The sequence below is a fragment of the Harmonia axyridis genome, chromosome 3, assembly GCF_914767665.1.
Source record: "Harmonia axyridis chromosome 3, icHarAxyr1.1, whole genome shotgun sequence".
Taxonomy (NCBI): domain Eukaryota; kingdom Metazoa; phylum Arthropoda; class Insecta; order Coleoptera; family Coccinellidae; genus Harmonia; species Harmonia axyridis.
The window spans coordinates 53455830-53471153 of record NC_059503.1 but is presented as its reverse complement, the minus strand read 5'-3'; the positions used below and the strand labels follow the sequence as shown (position 1 = coordinate 53471153).

The 15324-nt window shown below is 34.5% G+C and overlaps 1 protein-coding gene across 1 annotated transcript; it reads right to left on the bottom strand.

The window, feature by feature from the left end:
• Nucleotides 1-659: 659 nt before the first annotated feature.
• Nucleotides 660-10629, bottom strand: LOC123676338 (gustatory receptor 68a-like). Its single transcript, XM_045612189.1, has 4 exons — nt 9921-10629; nt 1319-1390; nt 914-1003; nt 660-863 (listed from the first exon to the last, which is right to left on the bottom strand). Exons 1-4 carry the CDS (start codon nt 10620-10622, stop codon nt 786-788), a joined length of 942 nt encoding a protein of 313 aa, XP_045468145.1. The 5' UTR covers nt 10623-10629; the 3' UTR covers nt 660-785.
• Between the last annotated feature and the right edge of the window lie 4695 nt (nt 10630-15324).

Sequence of the window (15324 nt, the reverse complement as noted above, 5' to 3'; positions counted from 1 at the left end):
TTCAGTCATATAATTTCAATAATTTTTCAAGTATCACGAACAGAGACCAAGATATAGCGAAATATTTGAAACTATAAATTTTGAAGAAAGCCCTGTGAGTCGAAAACGAAGCAAGATATTCACTTTAGGTCTCTAAATGATCTTATTATGCATCAAACTTGAGACAATCTTTTCCAACATTAATGAATTTTGATATTAGAACGTAATTATTCATTCAATTCTTTATAGGTACCTAGATTATTTCAAATCCATTGAAAATATTTTTTATAAACTTATAAAAGGATTTGAGTACAGAATTTGAACTGAATATGAGTTTCATATAGGAAAAATTAAATGGTTTGAAAGAAGAAAAAATGACATTTTGAAGACATATAACTTATTGTTGCACTGAAGAGGTTTTGAGGAATGACGGATTTTCTAACGTGAATTATTATCGACGAAATTCCCGGCCAGAATTAATATACATTTTTAACAATCTTCAGATAAGGTCACCGTTGAGCAAGAATTGACAGTGTCGTCACTATGCATCATGGAGGCTTGCAATAAATCTTTTCAAACAACGTATTTTCCTAAGCCCAAGCTAAATGTGATTTTATTTCTGTTTTGGCATATTTTCTAAAGTTCAGAAGTCTCAAATACCCCATTCCATTCCCTTTCAAGTAACAATCACTATTCTTTATTTCCAATTTAATAACTATTATCCAATTGGGTGCAACATATCAAAATCAATTGGAAAAATATAAGAGTTGAGCTTTTGCGAATGACTTGAGCATGTGAATTCGTTTTCAGTCACTCTTCTTCTGCATTTCTACTTCTCTGAATTGAATAAGATAAACGAGGTAAGTCGATATACAAGACACCATCTGAAAAGAAGCAGTTATAGGAATTATATAGAAATATATACTCTACATACCGAATAAATAAGTGTCCAATTCAAAGGAAAAAATCCACCTACTGATACGTCCAAATGGTTGAGTTTAGAATTCAGTAAGAACAATTCCATCTGAAATTTGAAATCATCATGTAATTTTTCCAAGTTAAATAACATTTGAAATTCGAAATCAATTATGTAATATTCCCTCAAATTTGAATGAAAACATTCTTGAACCATGACATCAATCTTGAGGCAGAAGATCCAGCTTTTACTTTGAACTGTTGACTATATGTTTGTGAGAATATGAGAGACACAAGGAAATAGGCAGTTTTGCGGTCTCAAAGGGTGCAATTGGTGCTTCAGTGAACGAACTTTCAGAACCTCCTGACATCACCTCAGTGCTTTCCTTAATTGATCTGCATGGACGGATTAGCAAATACTTACACTTTTATAAGGCAAATTATTCCTTCCTAATTTTCTTTGTTTATCATTTATAACTTCCACAGTTTCTTTACTCTGAAATAAAGAATATCATGTTATTCGCATTTTGATGACGAATATAGTATCACTTTGATCAGCTGACATACAGGGTGTCCCGTAAAGACCACGTCAAACCGAGGAAGAATGTAGATCGAAGGATAACCCACCTGCTATGACAAAATTCCCATTATAAAAGTCTTACCGTTTTCGAGATATTTTTTTTTTTTTTTTGAAAATAATGAATTTTTGCCGCTTTCAATAGTTTTGCCCTTACGGTTGGTACAATTTTACATCTTTCTGGTTAATTTTTTCAGTAAAATATTGCTGAAGAATGATTTCAAAGTTTACATTACAAACATCCTCCGAAAATTTTAAAGGGGGGCTATGAGAAATATTTTTATTGGAAATTTTGGTAGTGGATTATTTTGTTCATGAAGTTTAGCCCATCGTAGTGGAAAAAAAATGTACCGAGCTACTGCTGCATATTACACCAATAAATTGTCTATTTTATAGTGATTTCAAAGAGGTATCACACAAGTCATTTGTTATTAAAAAAAAAAGATATGGCTGTTTTTATGCAAATGGGTACGTTTCTGACAAAATCAAGTTTGTCAATTCTGTTGAGAAATCTTCGATGTTGCATTACTTAGTGAACAATGGCAATTGTTTACGTGCGAAAATATTATTCGCATAATTATTCACCTCAACGAAATTCAATTTTGCCTGCAAATTTTGGAAAACATCATGCAGATCCAGATTTTTTAATAAGATCATTTGGAGTGACGGGTCTTTCTGTATCAAGGATGGGTACATGAATCTCCACAATTTGCATAGCTGGAATATCATAAATCCACACGAGGTGAGAGAAGATAGATCACAATATCGATTCAAGATCAATTTATGGACTGGAATATTTAATGGTGCAATTTTGGGCCCGATCGAACTGCCGCCATCACAGAACGCAAACAATTATTAGGAATTTTTAACAAACCAGCTGCCCATTTTATTGGAAGATGTGCTACTGGCGCTGCGACGTAGTCTGTGGTTTCAACATAATGGATTCCCGGCACGATACGGACTCGAAGTTACCGCACATTTGAATAGAACTTATCCCCACCGGTGGATTGGAAGAGATGGTGAAATTTTGTGGCCTCCTCGTTCACCTGACCTAAATCCTATGGACTTTTATTATTGGGGCTGCCTAAAAGACAAAGTAAACGCAACACCCATACGTGATGAAGCCGAATTGAGAGAACGCATCCGTAATTCGGCTTCATCACGTATGGGTATTGCGTATACTTTGTCTTTTAGGCAGTCACAATATCAAAAGTCCAGAGGATTTAGGTCTTCATGTACCCATCCTTGGTACAGGAAGACCCGTCACTCCAAATGATCTTATTAAAAAAATCTGTAAACAATTGCCATTGTTCACTCAGTAATGCAACATCGAAGATTTCTCAACCGAATTGACAAACTTGATTTTGTCAGAAACGTGCCCATTGTGATACCTCTTTGAAATCACTATAAAATAGACAATTTATTGGTGTAATGTGCAGCAGTAGTTCGGTACATTTTTTTTCCACTACGATGGGCTAAACTTCATGAACAAAATAATCCACTACCAAAATTTCTAATAAAAATATTTCTCATAGCCCCCCTTTAAAATTTTCGGAGGATGTTTGTAATGTAAACTTTGAAATCATTCTTCAGCAATATTTTACTGAAAAAATTAACCAGAAAGATGTAAAATTGTACCAACCGTAAGGGCAAAACTATTGAAAGCGGCAAAAATTCATTATTTTCAAAAAAAAATAACTCGAAAACGGTAAGATTTTTATAATAGAAATTTTGTCATAGCAGGTGGGTTATCCCTTGATCTACATTCTCCCTCGGTTTGACGTGGTCTTTACGGGGCACCCTGTATAAATATCATTAGATATTAGATGCTTATGGAAAACCAATCATAATTTTGTGCTGAATTTTTGCATGATGGATTTGTGACAATGATTTCCCTCCCTAGAACCTCCGGTTATAACGGAAACAGACTACTACTTCCTGTGCCAAATGACACTCCCAGTATATTTTTGCATCATTAGATAGGTTTTTTGATGGCAATTTTAGCAATATGCCATACCTTGAGTAAAAACTCAACGGTTCATGAGTTGATTGGATTCCTATGAAAAAAATGGTTGCGACGATGACTTTTTTCAATATTTCTGCAGAAAAAATTTGTTTCGAAAATACTTTTTTCATTTTTATTCTGGCATTACGTAGTATTATAAGACCATTTACGGATTGGACCAAAAATTTTCAGGGTGTTCATCTCAAGATCATAAACTTGCACAATTCAAATTCATCAGAAATCAAGTTTTCCAAATTAGGACCTATATTTTTTATTATTTCAGTCAATTCTTCGTATAAAAAGAGGGGGTTCACTGGAGCAAACCCTTTATTTAAATAATCAATAATAATAATTTAAGAGTTATCGAGAAAGATCTTTGAATGAGGAAAAACCGCAATGTCTGTGTGGAGTAGTCTGTGACTTCCAGAAAACACAGAAAGAAACTAAATTTGAGATCTCGATCACTAAATTCAACATTTCATGAATTGTCATCAATTACTTGGTCATAAATTAAATAAAACAAAATAATTTCTACTAGATTAAATCCAGTGGAAATTATTTTGTTCTAATTTATTTATATCTAATGAATTTCCGCCAAGTAAGGACCGAATCCTTTTCAATATATTTGGTCTCCGATTTGAACATTTCAGCTCGCCAAATGGTTTTTTTTTAGCCCTCAATTAGACTATTCATCTCTTCCATTTTTGTTTAAAAAAATGCAAAATTGGCAAAAATTCAGAATCAATGCAAGCAATTTGGAAATGTCTACTTACTTTGTCAGCCAAACCCATACCCGAAAGGATAAATATGGATACTTGAGAGAATTGGATCAAAGAATCGGCAAAAAGTAACATCCCCAAGCCTAAGAAATTGTAAGAATCATTAAGAAGGAAATAATTTTCGAAGGTTGTATAAATATCCATCAGAATGCAAATTGTCGACAGTCCATTCCTAGTGATTATTGGTCCTGTGAATACATCAAGAAAGTCCTGGGCGTTTTTATTCAACTCTAACCAAAATCTTTCTATTGGTCTCATATTCTCCAATTCAATATTATTTTCACAGACATGCAGAAAATTTTTCATTAAAATGAGACGGTTCAAGGTCATGGTGAAATAGAACATTTGAAATAGAACATCAAAAAGAAAAGAAGAATAAACAATCATGTAGTCGAGCCAGTCAATCAAGAAACCGTCATAAACTATAAGTATTTCTGCGAATAACATAAGAAAATATAAAACTATTTGGAAAATAACATTTAATATTGTTATCTTTATTGTATCTCGTACGCCATCTCTTGATAACTCTTCACCTAGGATATACAAATTCGTGAGATTTTTCTCCAAGTCCTCTTTGTGTCCATAAAGAATCAATATACTATGAAGTGAAACACCGATAACATAAATTGAAGAATATCTCAAGAGTACTGATTCCAGATCTCCATATCCAGAATGAATATATAAAATAATGAGAATCTTTAACGTGAAGATGATAACACAAAAACATTCATTTCGTCGACTTGCTCTACATTGTACTGTTCGCTTGCTGGAATTTAGAATAAATGTGGGATATAATGGGAATCTATTCCAGATAGTGAAAAACTTATGGAGAGAAGGCATCATTGGTATACTGGTTTTTGTTTTCCCCAATATATCTAAACTTGTATAATTGAAAAGCTTCTAACCACTTTACCGTAATTCATTTTGGTGATGTTGTCTTGTACTTATTCATCACCTAAAACATCTAAGTACTAATTGATTAATATCGATCAATGCATTTAATTAATTTGAAACCATTACAGGCTCAAAACTCGAAAATTACATTCGGTGTTTGAAGAACGATTACCTTCTCAAAATTGAATAGATTGATTAATTATGAATGTCAAACTAGTCGGCCATTGCAAACAGTTTTTGAACATCGCTTCATAAGGTCATATATTCAATTCATTCTCATTATTCACACAAGCTGGGTCAGATATATTTATTTTTATTGTAAACGTTTATTGAGTCCACTTGATAAAGGTAATTAATTCAAAATAGATATCAAAAAAGTGATCTTTGTGACCTTTTCGCTGATAACAATATATCTTTATGATATATTCAATTTATTTTTGTCTAGGAATACAATTCCACTTTTTTAAATCACAAAACTTATACCCAACCAAAAGAAAATTCAAAAAAACTAAAACTGTATAAATGAGTAAACGTTCGAAATTTGGAACTAGAGAATGTGCAAAAATGCCAGGTGAACTCATACATTCGGATGTGTGTAGACCTTTTGTGAACTCTCAATCGGGATATCGTTATTTTGTCTTGTTCAAGGATGATTACAGTCGTTTCCGTTATGTTTATTTCATTAGGGAGAAATCTGATGTCTGAAGTGATCTGATACGCTAAAAATCATGTTAGCACACTCTAAATCTGCAGGACATGTAGTCAAGGAGCTCCTTAGCGACAATGGCGGTGAATTCGATAGCAAACGAGTGAATGACAGCCTTCAACAGAATGGAGTTCGGCAGAGATTATTAATGCCTTATACGCCGCAACAAAATGGTTGTTATGATAGGGATAATCGAACTGTTGTTGAGACTGCAAGGTCAATAATGCACGCAAAGGAGGATTTACCACAGTATTTATGGGCTGAAATGATCAAAACTGCAACATATATTTCGAACAGGTCAGGTGTTTCCAGTATCGATGACAAATTTAATCTCCTTATGAAGTATGGTTCGGCAAGAAATGTAGCTTAAAACACATAAGAATAATAGGAAATAAATATAGGATCCAGTTATTGTGCCCTGTAAATAATTGAGATGGTCAACCGGATGCTTGGAGACCTATTAGTTTCTTCAAGTGTCGAGGGCATGACAGTTTCAATGAATTTACAGGGAACGAATTGTTATTGTACATATAATGTAAAAAGGATCTGTTATTCTTCGAGGTGTCGAAGATATGTCATGGAGTTGTAAATCTTGAAGAGATTTACTGGGGGGTTGGGAAAGTTCAAAGACAATACGGTCGTACCAGATGTGTCACATTTGTGTATCAGGTTCTAGTCCATCGAGAATATTCGATTTCCAGGAATCCGCAAAGATCTTTGTGGGCGGAACGGCAAAATTCTTATTGGACTAGGGGACGTTACTTTCCCTAAGGGTGTGGTCAAGCCGAAAGAAGGGAGGTCGATATTCGAGACAGGGTAAGTTCCAATCGGCAGAGAATCAGTTCAAGTTAAGTCTAAGACGAGTAAAGTTAAAGGCAAGTCTAAGACGAGTCAAGTTCGGTCGGTCAACTTAAGACGAGAAGACGGTTCGCGGACTAGATTAAGACGAGTCGCGAACGAGTTAGAGACAAGACGACCGAAAACTTGAATTACGACGAAGACGTAATAAACGAAGACGTTTCGAGTAATTAAAACTTAGAGTTGAAGACGAAATTCAGTACCATAGTGAGAAACTTGTAATTAAGACGTAATTAGGATCTTCTCAATACTGAGTTTGTACTGTATAAGTGTGGCTTTGTAAATAGATGTAAATAATTGAAAAGAGTTTAATTATTACAAATCCAACAAAGTCACGGAGAAAAAGACGAAAGGCCAGGTAATCGAATCATACCTCTAGACGATCGATTAACCAAGCCTACATATATGCTATGCTTATATTCCAAAACCTTCTCGTAAGAAGATGGACAAGAAGGTAGACAAAGGATACGACAATCATGACGGCTATCGCATATGGTGCAAAGAAAGCAAGAAACTGATAAGATCTCGAGATGTTGTTTTCAATGAAAAACTCATCGACTCTATTGGATAAAGATGAAGTCCCTATTATCCCTATGATTTATTTTTCAATTGTTTATCAAAACTTTATTTTGTAAATTTTTCTGTAATTGGGTTTTTACCTGTAGAAAAATAAAGCTGTTTATTATTATTATTATTTATTATCACTATCATTCCTCTTCTACAACAAGCAGTAACGACATATGACTCAGTGTAAGAGGAAGGAAGGAGCAAAAGCGAGTCGATGCAAAATGAGGAAAGTAAAGAGGAAAATTACCAAGAAGAAAATGTTCAAGAAAACAGGCGGGTGGAAACATGAGGCAGAAAGTACAGAATTGAGAGACAGGTCGGAAATCAGAAAGCCTGCTAAATTCGATGAGTTTGTCATGAGCTTGTCTACAAACATTTTGGAAATCGAAGAACCGTTGGGTTATGAAGAAACGATAAGAAGTGATCAGCGGGTACAGTGGTTAGCAGCTATGGAAAATGAGATGAAATCACTAAAAGAAAATGACACTTGGGTTCTGGAAAAACTACCAAATAGCAAGAAAGCGATCTCTTGTAAGTGGGTTTTCAAAGTCAAAACAAATCCAGATGTTCAGTGGATATATACAAGGCTAGACTTGTGACAAATGGTTTCTCCCAGAGAAAGGGTGAAGACTATGAACAGACATTCAGTCCCGTGGCAAAATCTGGTACAATTAAGGCATAATTGAGTATCGCAGCTAGCTTTTTTTTTTGTTAAAGCAGGGGGAATCCATTTACAGACGAACCTTATCCAAAGCAACAAGTGTGAGGGTCCTGGCTCATCAAGATCGAGAATACTCAATAAACCTAACCTGCTGTTTCTTAGGTTTTGGGCATAATGCCTATAAACCATTTATCTCTTGGTCGGATAAATTTCTACTTGCACACTATTGTGCTGGGTTATTCGGGAGTCCTTTTTATTCGGATTGTATCTTCAATTTGATGTATTTTCTTGAGTTTCCTATATATTAAGGTCATCGTTTCGCAATTGATCCCTGGGTCTTTTGCGGTATGTATTCATTCTTCTTGCAACTTCGGCAGGGTCGTTATCAATGAATCTTCTCAATCTTTGTTGGGATGTTCTATCAATTTTTAGAATTTTCTTTCGGCTTTTTTTTTCATGAAGTCAGTTTTCTGTCCCATTTCAGGTCTCTGTGGATTTGGATGTTTCTAGCAAACCAAGGGGCATCTATTGCCCATCTTTATTCATCTTCCGTTGATTGAATTCTCTTGATGGGGTTCTTTGCCGCGTATCCCCAAGCCACTGAGTCGTACGTGAGATGGGGTCTGGCAACGGCTTCAATTATTCTGAGTTTGGTTTTACTCAACATGTTGTTTTCACGTTAGTCCCGTTTCCATGATAACACCTAGGTATTTTGCTTCTTTTTGCCATTCAACTTCGTTGCCGTCAATTGATAATTTTTCCTCCATTTGTAATCTTCTCTTTATCGCAGCTACCGAAAAGATGTCTCTGACTCAATTTGATGTTCCAACCGCCTTCCTTTATGGAAAATTAGAAGAAGACATCTTCATGAAACAGCCAGAGGGATATAGAGATGGTTCGGATAGTGTATGCCATCTCAAGCGTAGCAAGAAAGCACCCAGATGTTTGAACAAAAGATTCGGAGAATTTTTGACCAAACTAAATTTCCATACGAATGATGCTGACCCCTGTGTTTTCGTGAAGAGCCAAGGAAATGATATAATGATCCTAGCACTTCACATAGATGATGGTGTCTTAGCTTCAAATAATGAATCACTGAAAGAAGATTTCCTGAGAAATATTGTTGCTATTCTGATATTATTGAGCTGAAAATCGTACCTCAATTAATGGTTGATAACAAGGCTGCAGTCAGGTTGGCACAGAATCCTGAATACCACCGTCTCACGAAGCACAAAAAAATAAGACATTTTTTCGTTAGAGAACTTTTCACAGAAGGTTCTATCGGTTGCATCCGAATTTCAGATAGCGGAAATCATGACAAAGCGAAAACTCCAAACTATTCGCAAAAGCATGGGTGTAGACCAGAAAATCCAAAAAATCAGTCAATGAGGCAAGGTGTTACATTTTCCCTAATTTGTTCGGTATATCAAATATACTTAGTATCTATGTGATGTCAGATAGAAAAGTTATCATTAAAAAAGTTGCGTTTGATGAACGTGTTTCCATAAGTTATTTTTCTTTCTGAAAGCTGAAGATATTCATGTTCCACAGTCATAGAAATATATCCTTCAAGTCCAAACTTCAATAGTTCTAGCTACAGTTTTTTCAACTTGAAGGCCTTATGAATTAGTACAAGGGGCAGTTTTATGGGTTAATCTTTAGATTAACGCCCCCTCCCCAATTTTGATAATATATCGTATAGTGATTCGTTATGATGTTTTCATGCTCATTTTCAATGAAAAATAATGAGAAGTGAAAAATACGAGGGGGCGTTTTTGTAGAGAATTACCACAGTCTGCACTAAGGAAAAAATGTAAAGGGATTATATTCCAAGATAGAATATCTTATTTTCTCATTATTATTACTATTATTATAGAATATCCAATACTTTTCGAAAAAACATACCACAAGAAATTTTCGACATAGTAAATGGTTACTTTCACATAAATTGATGTATCATACCAACTCTATCCACTTACCTTGTCAGCAAAGCCCATGCCGAAACAAATGAATATCGAAACTGTGAAGATCTGTACCAATAAATCAGAAGAAAGTATCAACCCTGAGGCTATAGGTTCGTATGTATCTTTGGAAACAAATAACTGAAAAGCTGAGTAAATATCCAACAATATGCTGAATGCCGAAAACCCACATCTGATGATTATGGATCCTGCGAAAAAATCGATAAAATCTTGGTTGTTTCTGTTCAATTTAAACCGAACATCTACAATATCTCTGACGTTTTCGAAGTCATCAGTATTCTTACAGAAGTGGAGAATGGTCTTCATCAATATTAGTCTCTTTACACTTATGTGAAGATAAAATGCTTGAAACAGAATATCGAAAAGGCGAGCAGAATGAATCATAGGATAAACACTCCAATCGAATTGAATGTCATTTTTGACAACCATAAGCAATTCAGCGACCATCATGAGAACGAAGAAAAATATTTCGAGAACAAAACATAGTATTGTTATCTTTGAAGTATTATCATTGATACTTTGATCTCTCGATGATAATTCCCTACATATGATACATAGATTCGTGAGATTATTCTCCAAGTCTTGTGTGTGCCAATAGAAATTCAAGATGAAGTAAAACGATATGAAGATGGTATAAATCGAGAACCATCTCATAAGATATGAGTCCATATCTTTTCTTCTCCAGCTGATATGTAACATAATTAGAATTTTCAAGCTGAAGATTATAACACAAAAAAATTTACTTCGTCGACTGGCTTTACATTTCACTGTACAGTTATTTGAGTTCAGAATAAAAATGGGATAGAATGGAAATCTATTCCAGATGGTGAAAAACTTATCGGAAGAATGCATCGATGTCATACTAAGCGATTTCTGGTTCTCTCTGATTCTAAAGAATAGCAACATATCAATATTTGTATGATTGAAGAACTCTTTAACATCTTCGCCGATAATTATCTTGGGGAGGGGTTAAATAATTGTTTTTTTGTACGTGTAGGTTCGAAACAATGATGTATCTCCTAAAACAATGATAACCTAGAACTAATTCATTAATATTTATTGATATATCGATTTCTTAATTCATCATATGTCAAAAGTATAGGTAATTACCTACATAAATAATGAAGGACCATAGGAAGATATCAAAAATATAAAGATCAATAATAGATAGTCTGATGATCGCTGTGCGTTGACATAACCGATCCATTTTAGGAGTTATTTTAGTTTCAGAAACACGAAGTTAGATAGTTTATAATAAGTCCATTATAATGAGAACATTATAAGATGAATGATTAAAGACTGAAATTCTAAGTATAAACTATTTTTTGGTGAGTCGATCTAAATATATAATAATAATAATAATAGTTTATTAATCCTGTAAAACAAACAAGTGCATAGGACAAGTCAGCAAAAAACATAATTAACCAGTTTCAAATGAGTCACAAAGATAATCATTTACACAATAATAACATTTTTTCAACATCAATGCTTTAACAACTTTCTTAAATTTATTTACATTAAGAGATTTTATATAATCTGGCACATGGTTATACAATTTTATACATTGGTATAATGGAGATTTTTCAAATTTACTAGTTCTATGCTTAGGTATAAATAATGTTCCCTCATTTCTTGTATTATAACCATGAAAACTAGAAAGTTTTTTTATTTTGTTTTCGTTCTCCTTAATATAGGTAAGACATTTGAGAATGAAAATAGAAGGCAATGTGAGAATGTCATTTTCCAAGAACAAACTCTTGCAAGAAGTACGTGGACCCACCCTGAAAATCATGCGCAAGATTCTCTTCTGCAATATAAAAACTCTACTGGCTCCAGATGAGCTCCCCCACAGAAGAATATTGTAAGACAAGTGGGAATAGACCAGGCTATAATAAATATTAAGCAGTGACCCCAGAGGTACTGAATCTCTGACCCTACAAATTGCATAAAATGAACTATTAAGTTGTTTGCACAAAACATCAACGTGCAAACCCCACCCCAAATTTTCGTCAATATGGATGCCCAGAAACTTGGTGCAATTTTTTGCTGTTATGGTATTATCTAGATGACGAATGACCAAGCTACGATCACTTTCTCCGATCGAGAAATGAATAATTACAGTTTTGTCAACATTGACCATCAAATTATTGGTACGACACCACATTACAAAGGAATTCAGTAAAAGCTCGCACAACCTATGCAGCTCCAGAAATGTGGGGGCTGAGATGGCTACTGAGGTGTCATCAGCAAATAAAGCCAATTTGATTCCATCCACTGATGACTGTAAGCCCTGATAGGTACACAAGTTAATTACCATTTCTCTTAAATTTACTGGTAGGTCATTGACAAATAGTAAAAAAAGCAATGGCCCCAGAACAGATCCCTGAGGCACACCCATACCTAACTCATGCTCGCCAGACAAATGGTCCTGAACCCTTACACGCATAGATCTACCCTGCAGATAAGTGCCGAGCCAGTCTAAAAATATTCCTCTGAAACCAAGATTATAACATTTGTCAATAATAAATCCAAAAGGCAGACTATCGAAAGCTCGAGACAAGTCAAAAAATATACCAGCGACAAATAAGCCAGTGTCGAGACATTCATAAACAAACTCAATAAAATGAATCGCTGCCGTCTGAGTTGATCGGCCAGTTCTGAAACCGTGTTGAGCACTATCTAGTATATTGAATTCATCAAGATATTTCATCATTCTATTAAATACAATTCTCTCGAAAACCTTAGAGAATACACTCAGAATGGAGATGGGCCTATAATTCTCAATATCATGAACATCATTTTTTTTTAAAATAGGTATAACAATGGCCTTTTTAAGAAGGGAAGGAAATACGCCCGTGCTTATTGATAAATTTATACAATGGGCAAAGTGCCGATCAATGTCAGGACCTATCAATTTCAGAATTCTGGCGGAAATTGAATCAGTACCTATACATTTTTTGTTTTTTAGAGAATTAATTACATCAACCACCTCATGATTCATTACAGGATAAAAGAAGAAGTTGAAATTCAAAATACAAGACGTGGTACATGACATAGATAGTGAATTTCTATAATAATCTCTGAGAGTGGCTTCAGTTACTGTGGAGAAATGTTCCGCAAAAATTTCAGCTAGTTCATCAGCTTCACTATGCGGAACATTGTCAACAATAAGAACCATAGATTCTTTCTTCTCAGTCTTTCGGCCAGTTAACGTATTCACCATCGCCCACAAAGTTTTATTCTTATTATCTGATTTTTCAATAATGTCACTATGATATTTGAGCTTTGAATTCTTTATGAGGGACTTATAAGAATATTTGGCGTTTCTATACAAATTATAAGTAGATTGATTTCTAATATTCGTATGCAACCAATAGATATCCTTCAACTCTCGTTTAGCAGAGATGATTTCCGGAGTAATCCATTTTTTGCGATCATGAATTTGTTTAGTCCTTCTTATTAATGGACAACATGTATCATAAGTATTCTGAATAATACCGACAAAAGCTTTGAAACATTCATCAACATGTGTGCGTTCATATATTTCATAGAAATCATTCATGGATATCCGATAAGTAAACTCATCAAGATTTTGCCTACTCATATCCCTGACTAGTTGATTGTTATTAGTTGATAGAGGCTCATCAATGACATTAAGATCAGCGAGAAAGTCAAGAGATATTACACGATGATCACTAATATGTGCCTCAAAAACCTCAGTCGTACAATCAGACAGGTTAGCATTTGTTAATATATAATCAACCTTTGAAATTGATACATGGCCAGTTACGTTTGTAAATATTCTTGTTGGGACCTTAGATGTTATATTTAAATTGAAGCACTCCAACAAGTCGATCAATAGTTTACAATTTTTTGTGTTGATTGTCAAAAAATCTACATTGAAATCACCGCATACAAAAATGATATCGACCAAAGAGAAACAATGAATCAGTGCACATGTTAATCTCTCCAGAAAATGAACAAAATCACCAGAACAAGGTCGGTAAACACTTATAATACCTAACTTAAAGTTACCTGCCACTAGCATGATTCCACACATTTCACATTCCAATTCAGAAGAAAACTTCGAAACACACAACTTCTTCACCTGTAATCCAGATTTAACGTAGATAATAGATCCTCCATGAGCTCGATTTGGACGGCAATAGGAATCAGCTTGAAAGTATCCAGGCAATGTCATCGTTTTTACACTTTCGGAACTGCACCAATGTTCGGCAATACTGACAAAGTCAGGATTATTTTCCGACAGGAACAACTCGATGATGTCCAATTTGTTTGATATGCATTGGATGTTCAACTGTACAATTCTCAAATTTCTTTGTTTGGCTATGTCTAATCTGCTGGACGATTCACTTTCTTTGGTTGAAAAAACCGATGAATACTTGCCTTATTTGGCCAATTTGATCCGTCGAGAGCTTTCTCATTCTCAGAACTCGAAATAAGCACTTTAAATGAGGAATAGCTTTCAGGATATTTTGAAGTTAATTTTTCACACTTGACTGTTGAGAATTTTTTTTTTAGAAAAAGTTGCAGGTTTTCGACTGTAGTATCCGGTTTTAAGTTAGACACATGGAAAGCCTTGTATTTTTCTACCCCTTCGACATTTGAACTGTCTACATTTGTTCCAATAACTAGTGCTTTATTACGTTTTGAAGCAGCTCTTTTGTGGGAAACAACATTCCATTCAGTTTCCTTACTAGGTTTAATTGGTGGAATTTTCTTTAAATTAATGTTGGGAATAGACTCATTAGCAGCATTATGTAGATTTGATGACTTGGATAATACAACTTGGTTTTCTTTTCTTGGATTGCTGTTCATCCGTTTCGTCGGAGCGGCAGAAGTCCCCGCTGACGGAACCATTGTTGTAGGAACTAGGGTAATTCTTGAGCGAGCATGATCGTCAGTTACGGCATCCTTTATTCTTGAAGAATAACTAACTAAATCATGTTCCGCCATCCTCATGTTGACATCTGTGTTTATTTTTAATTTCTTATTCAGATCGCTAATCTGCGTATTTTTAATGATGACTTCCGATTCGAGTGTAGAAATCTTATATTTCAATAATGAATTATTTTCTACTAGAATCGAATTTTTTGCTTCCAATTCGAAGATTATTTTAAGTAGGAGTTCTTTATGGGATGATTCATTTGATATAGTTTTAACACTATTTGGCAGCGGAGAAACATCATAAGAATTTTCATCGTTGGAGTTTATGAAATCCTCATCACAACACTTTTTTATCTTATTTGCACAACCAGGGTGATAAACTTTAGTGCAATTATTACACTTCACTATATTTTTTATAATTGTACGTTTGCAATTACCACATTCAGGAATATCAACTTTCAGAGACTCGCATGAAACAGCCTTCTTACTCGAC

Bases quoted from the DNA above. Each gene is read 5' to 3' on its own strand.
- LOC123676338 (XM_045612189.1), bottom strand. From the start codon at position 10,622: ATGTTACATATCAGCTGGAGAAGAAAAGATATGGACTCATATCTTATG. The intron at 1,391-9,920 runs GTAAGTGGATAG...TCTTTATTTCAG, and splicing joins GCATGGGCTTTGCTGACAAG to AGTAAAGAAACTGTGGAAGT. The intron at 1,004-1,318 runs GTAAGTATTTGC...TTCAAATTTCAG, and splicing joins ATAATTTGCCTTATAAAAGT to ATGGAATTGTTCTTACTGAA.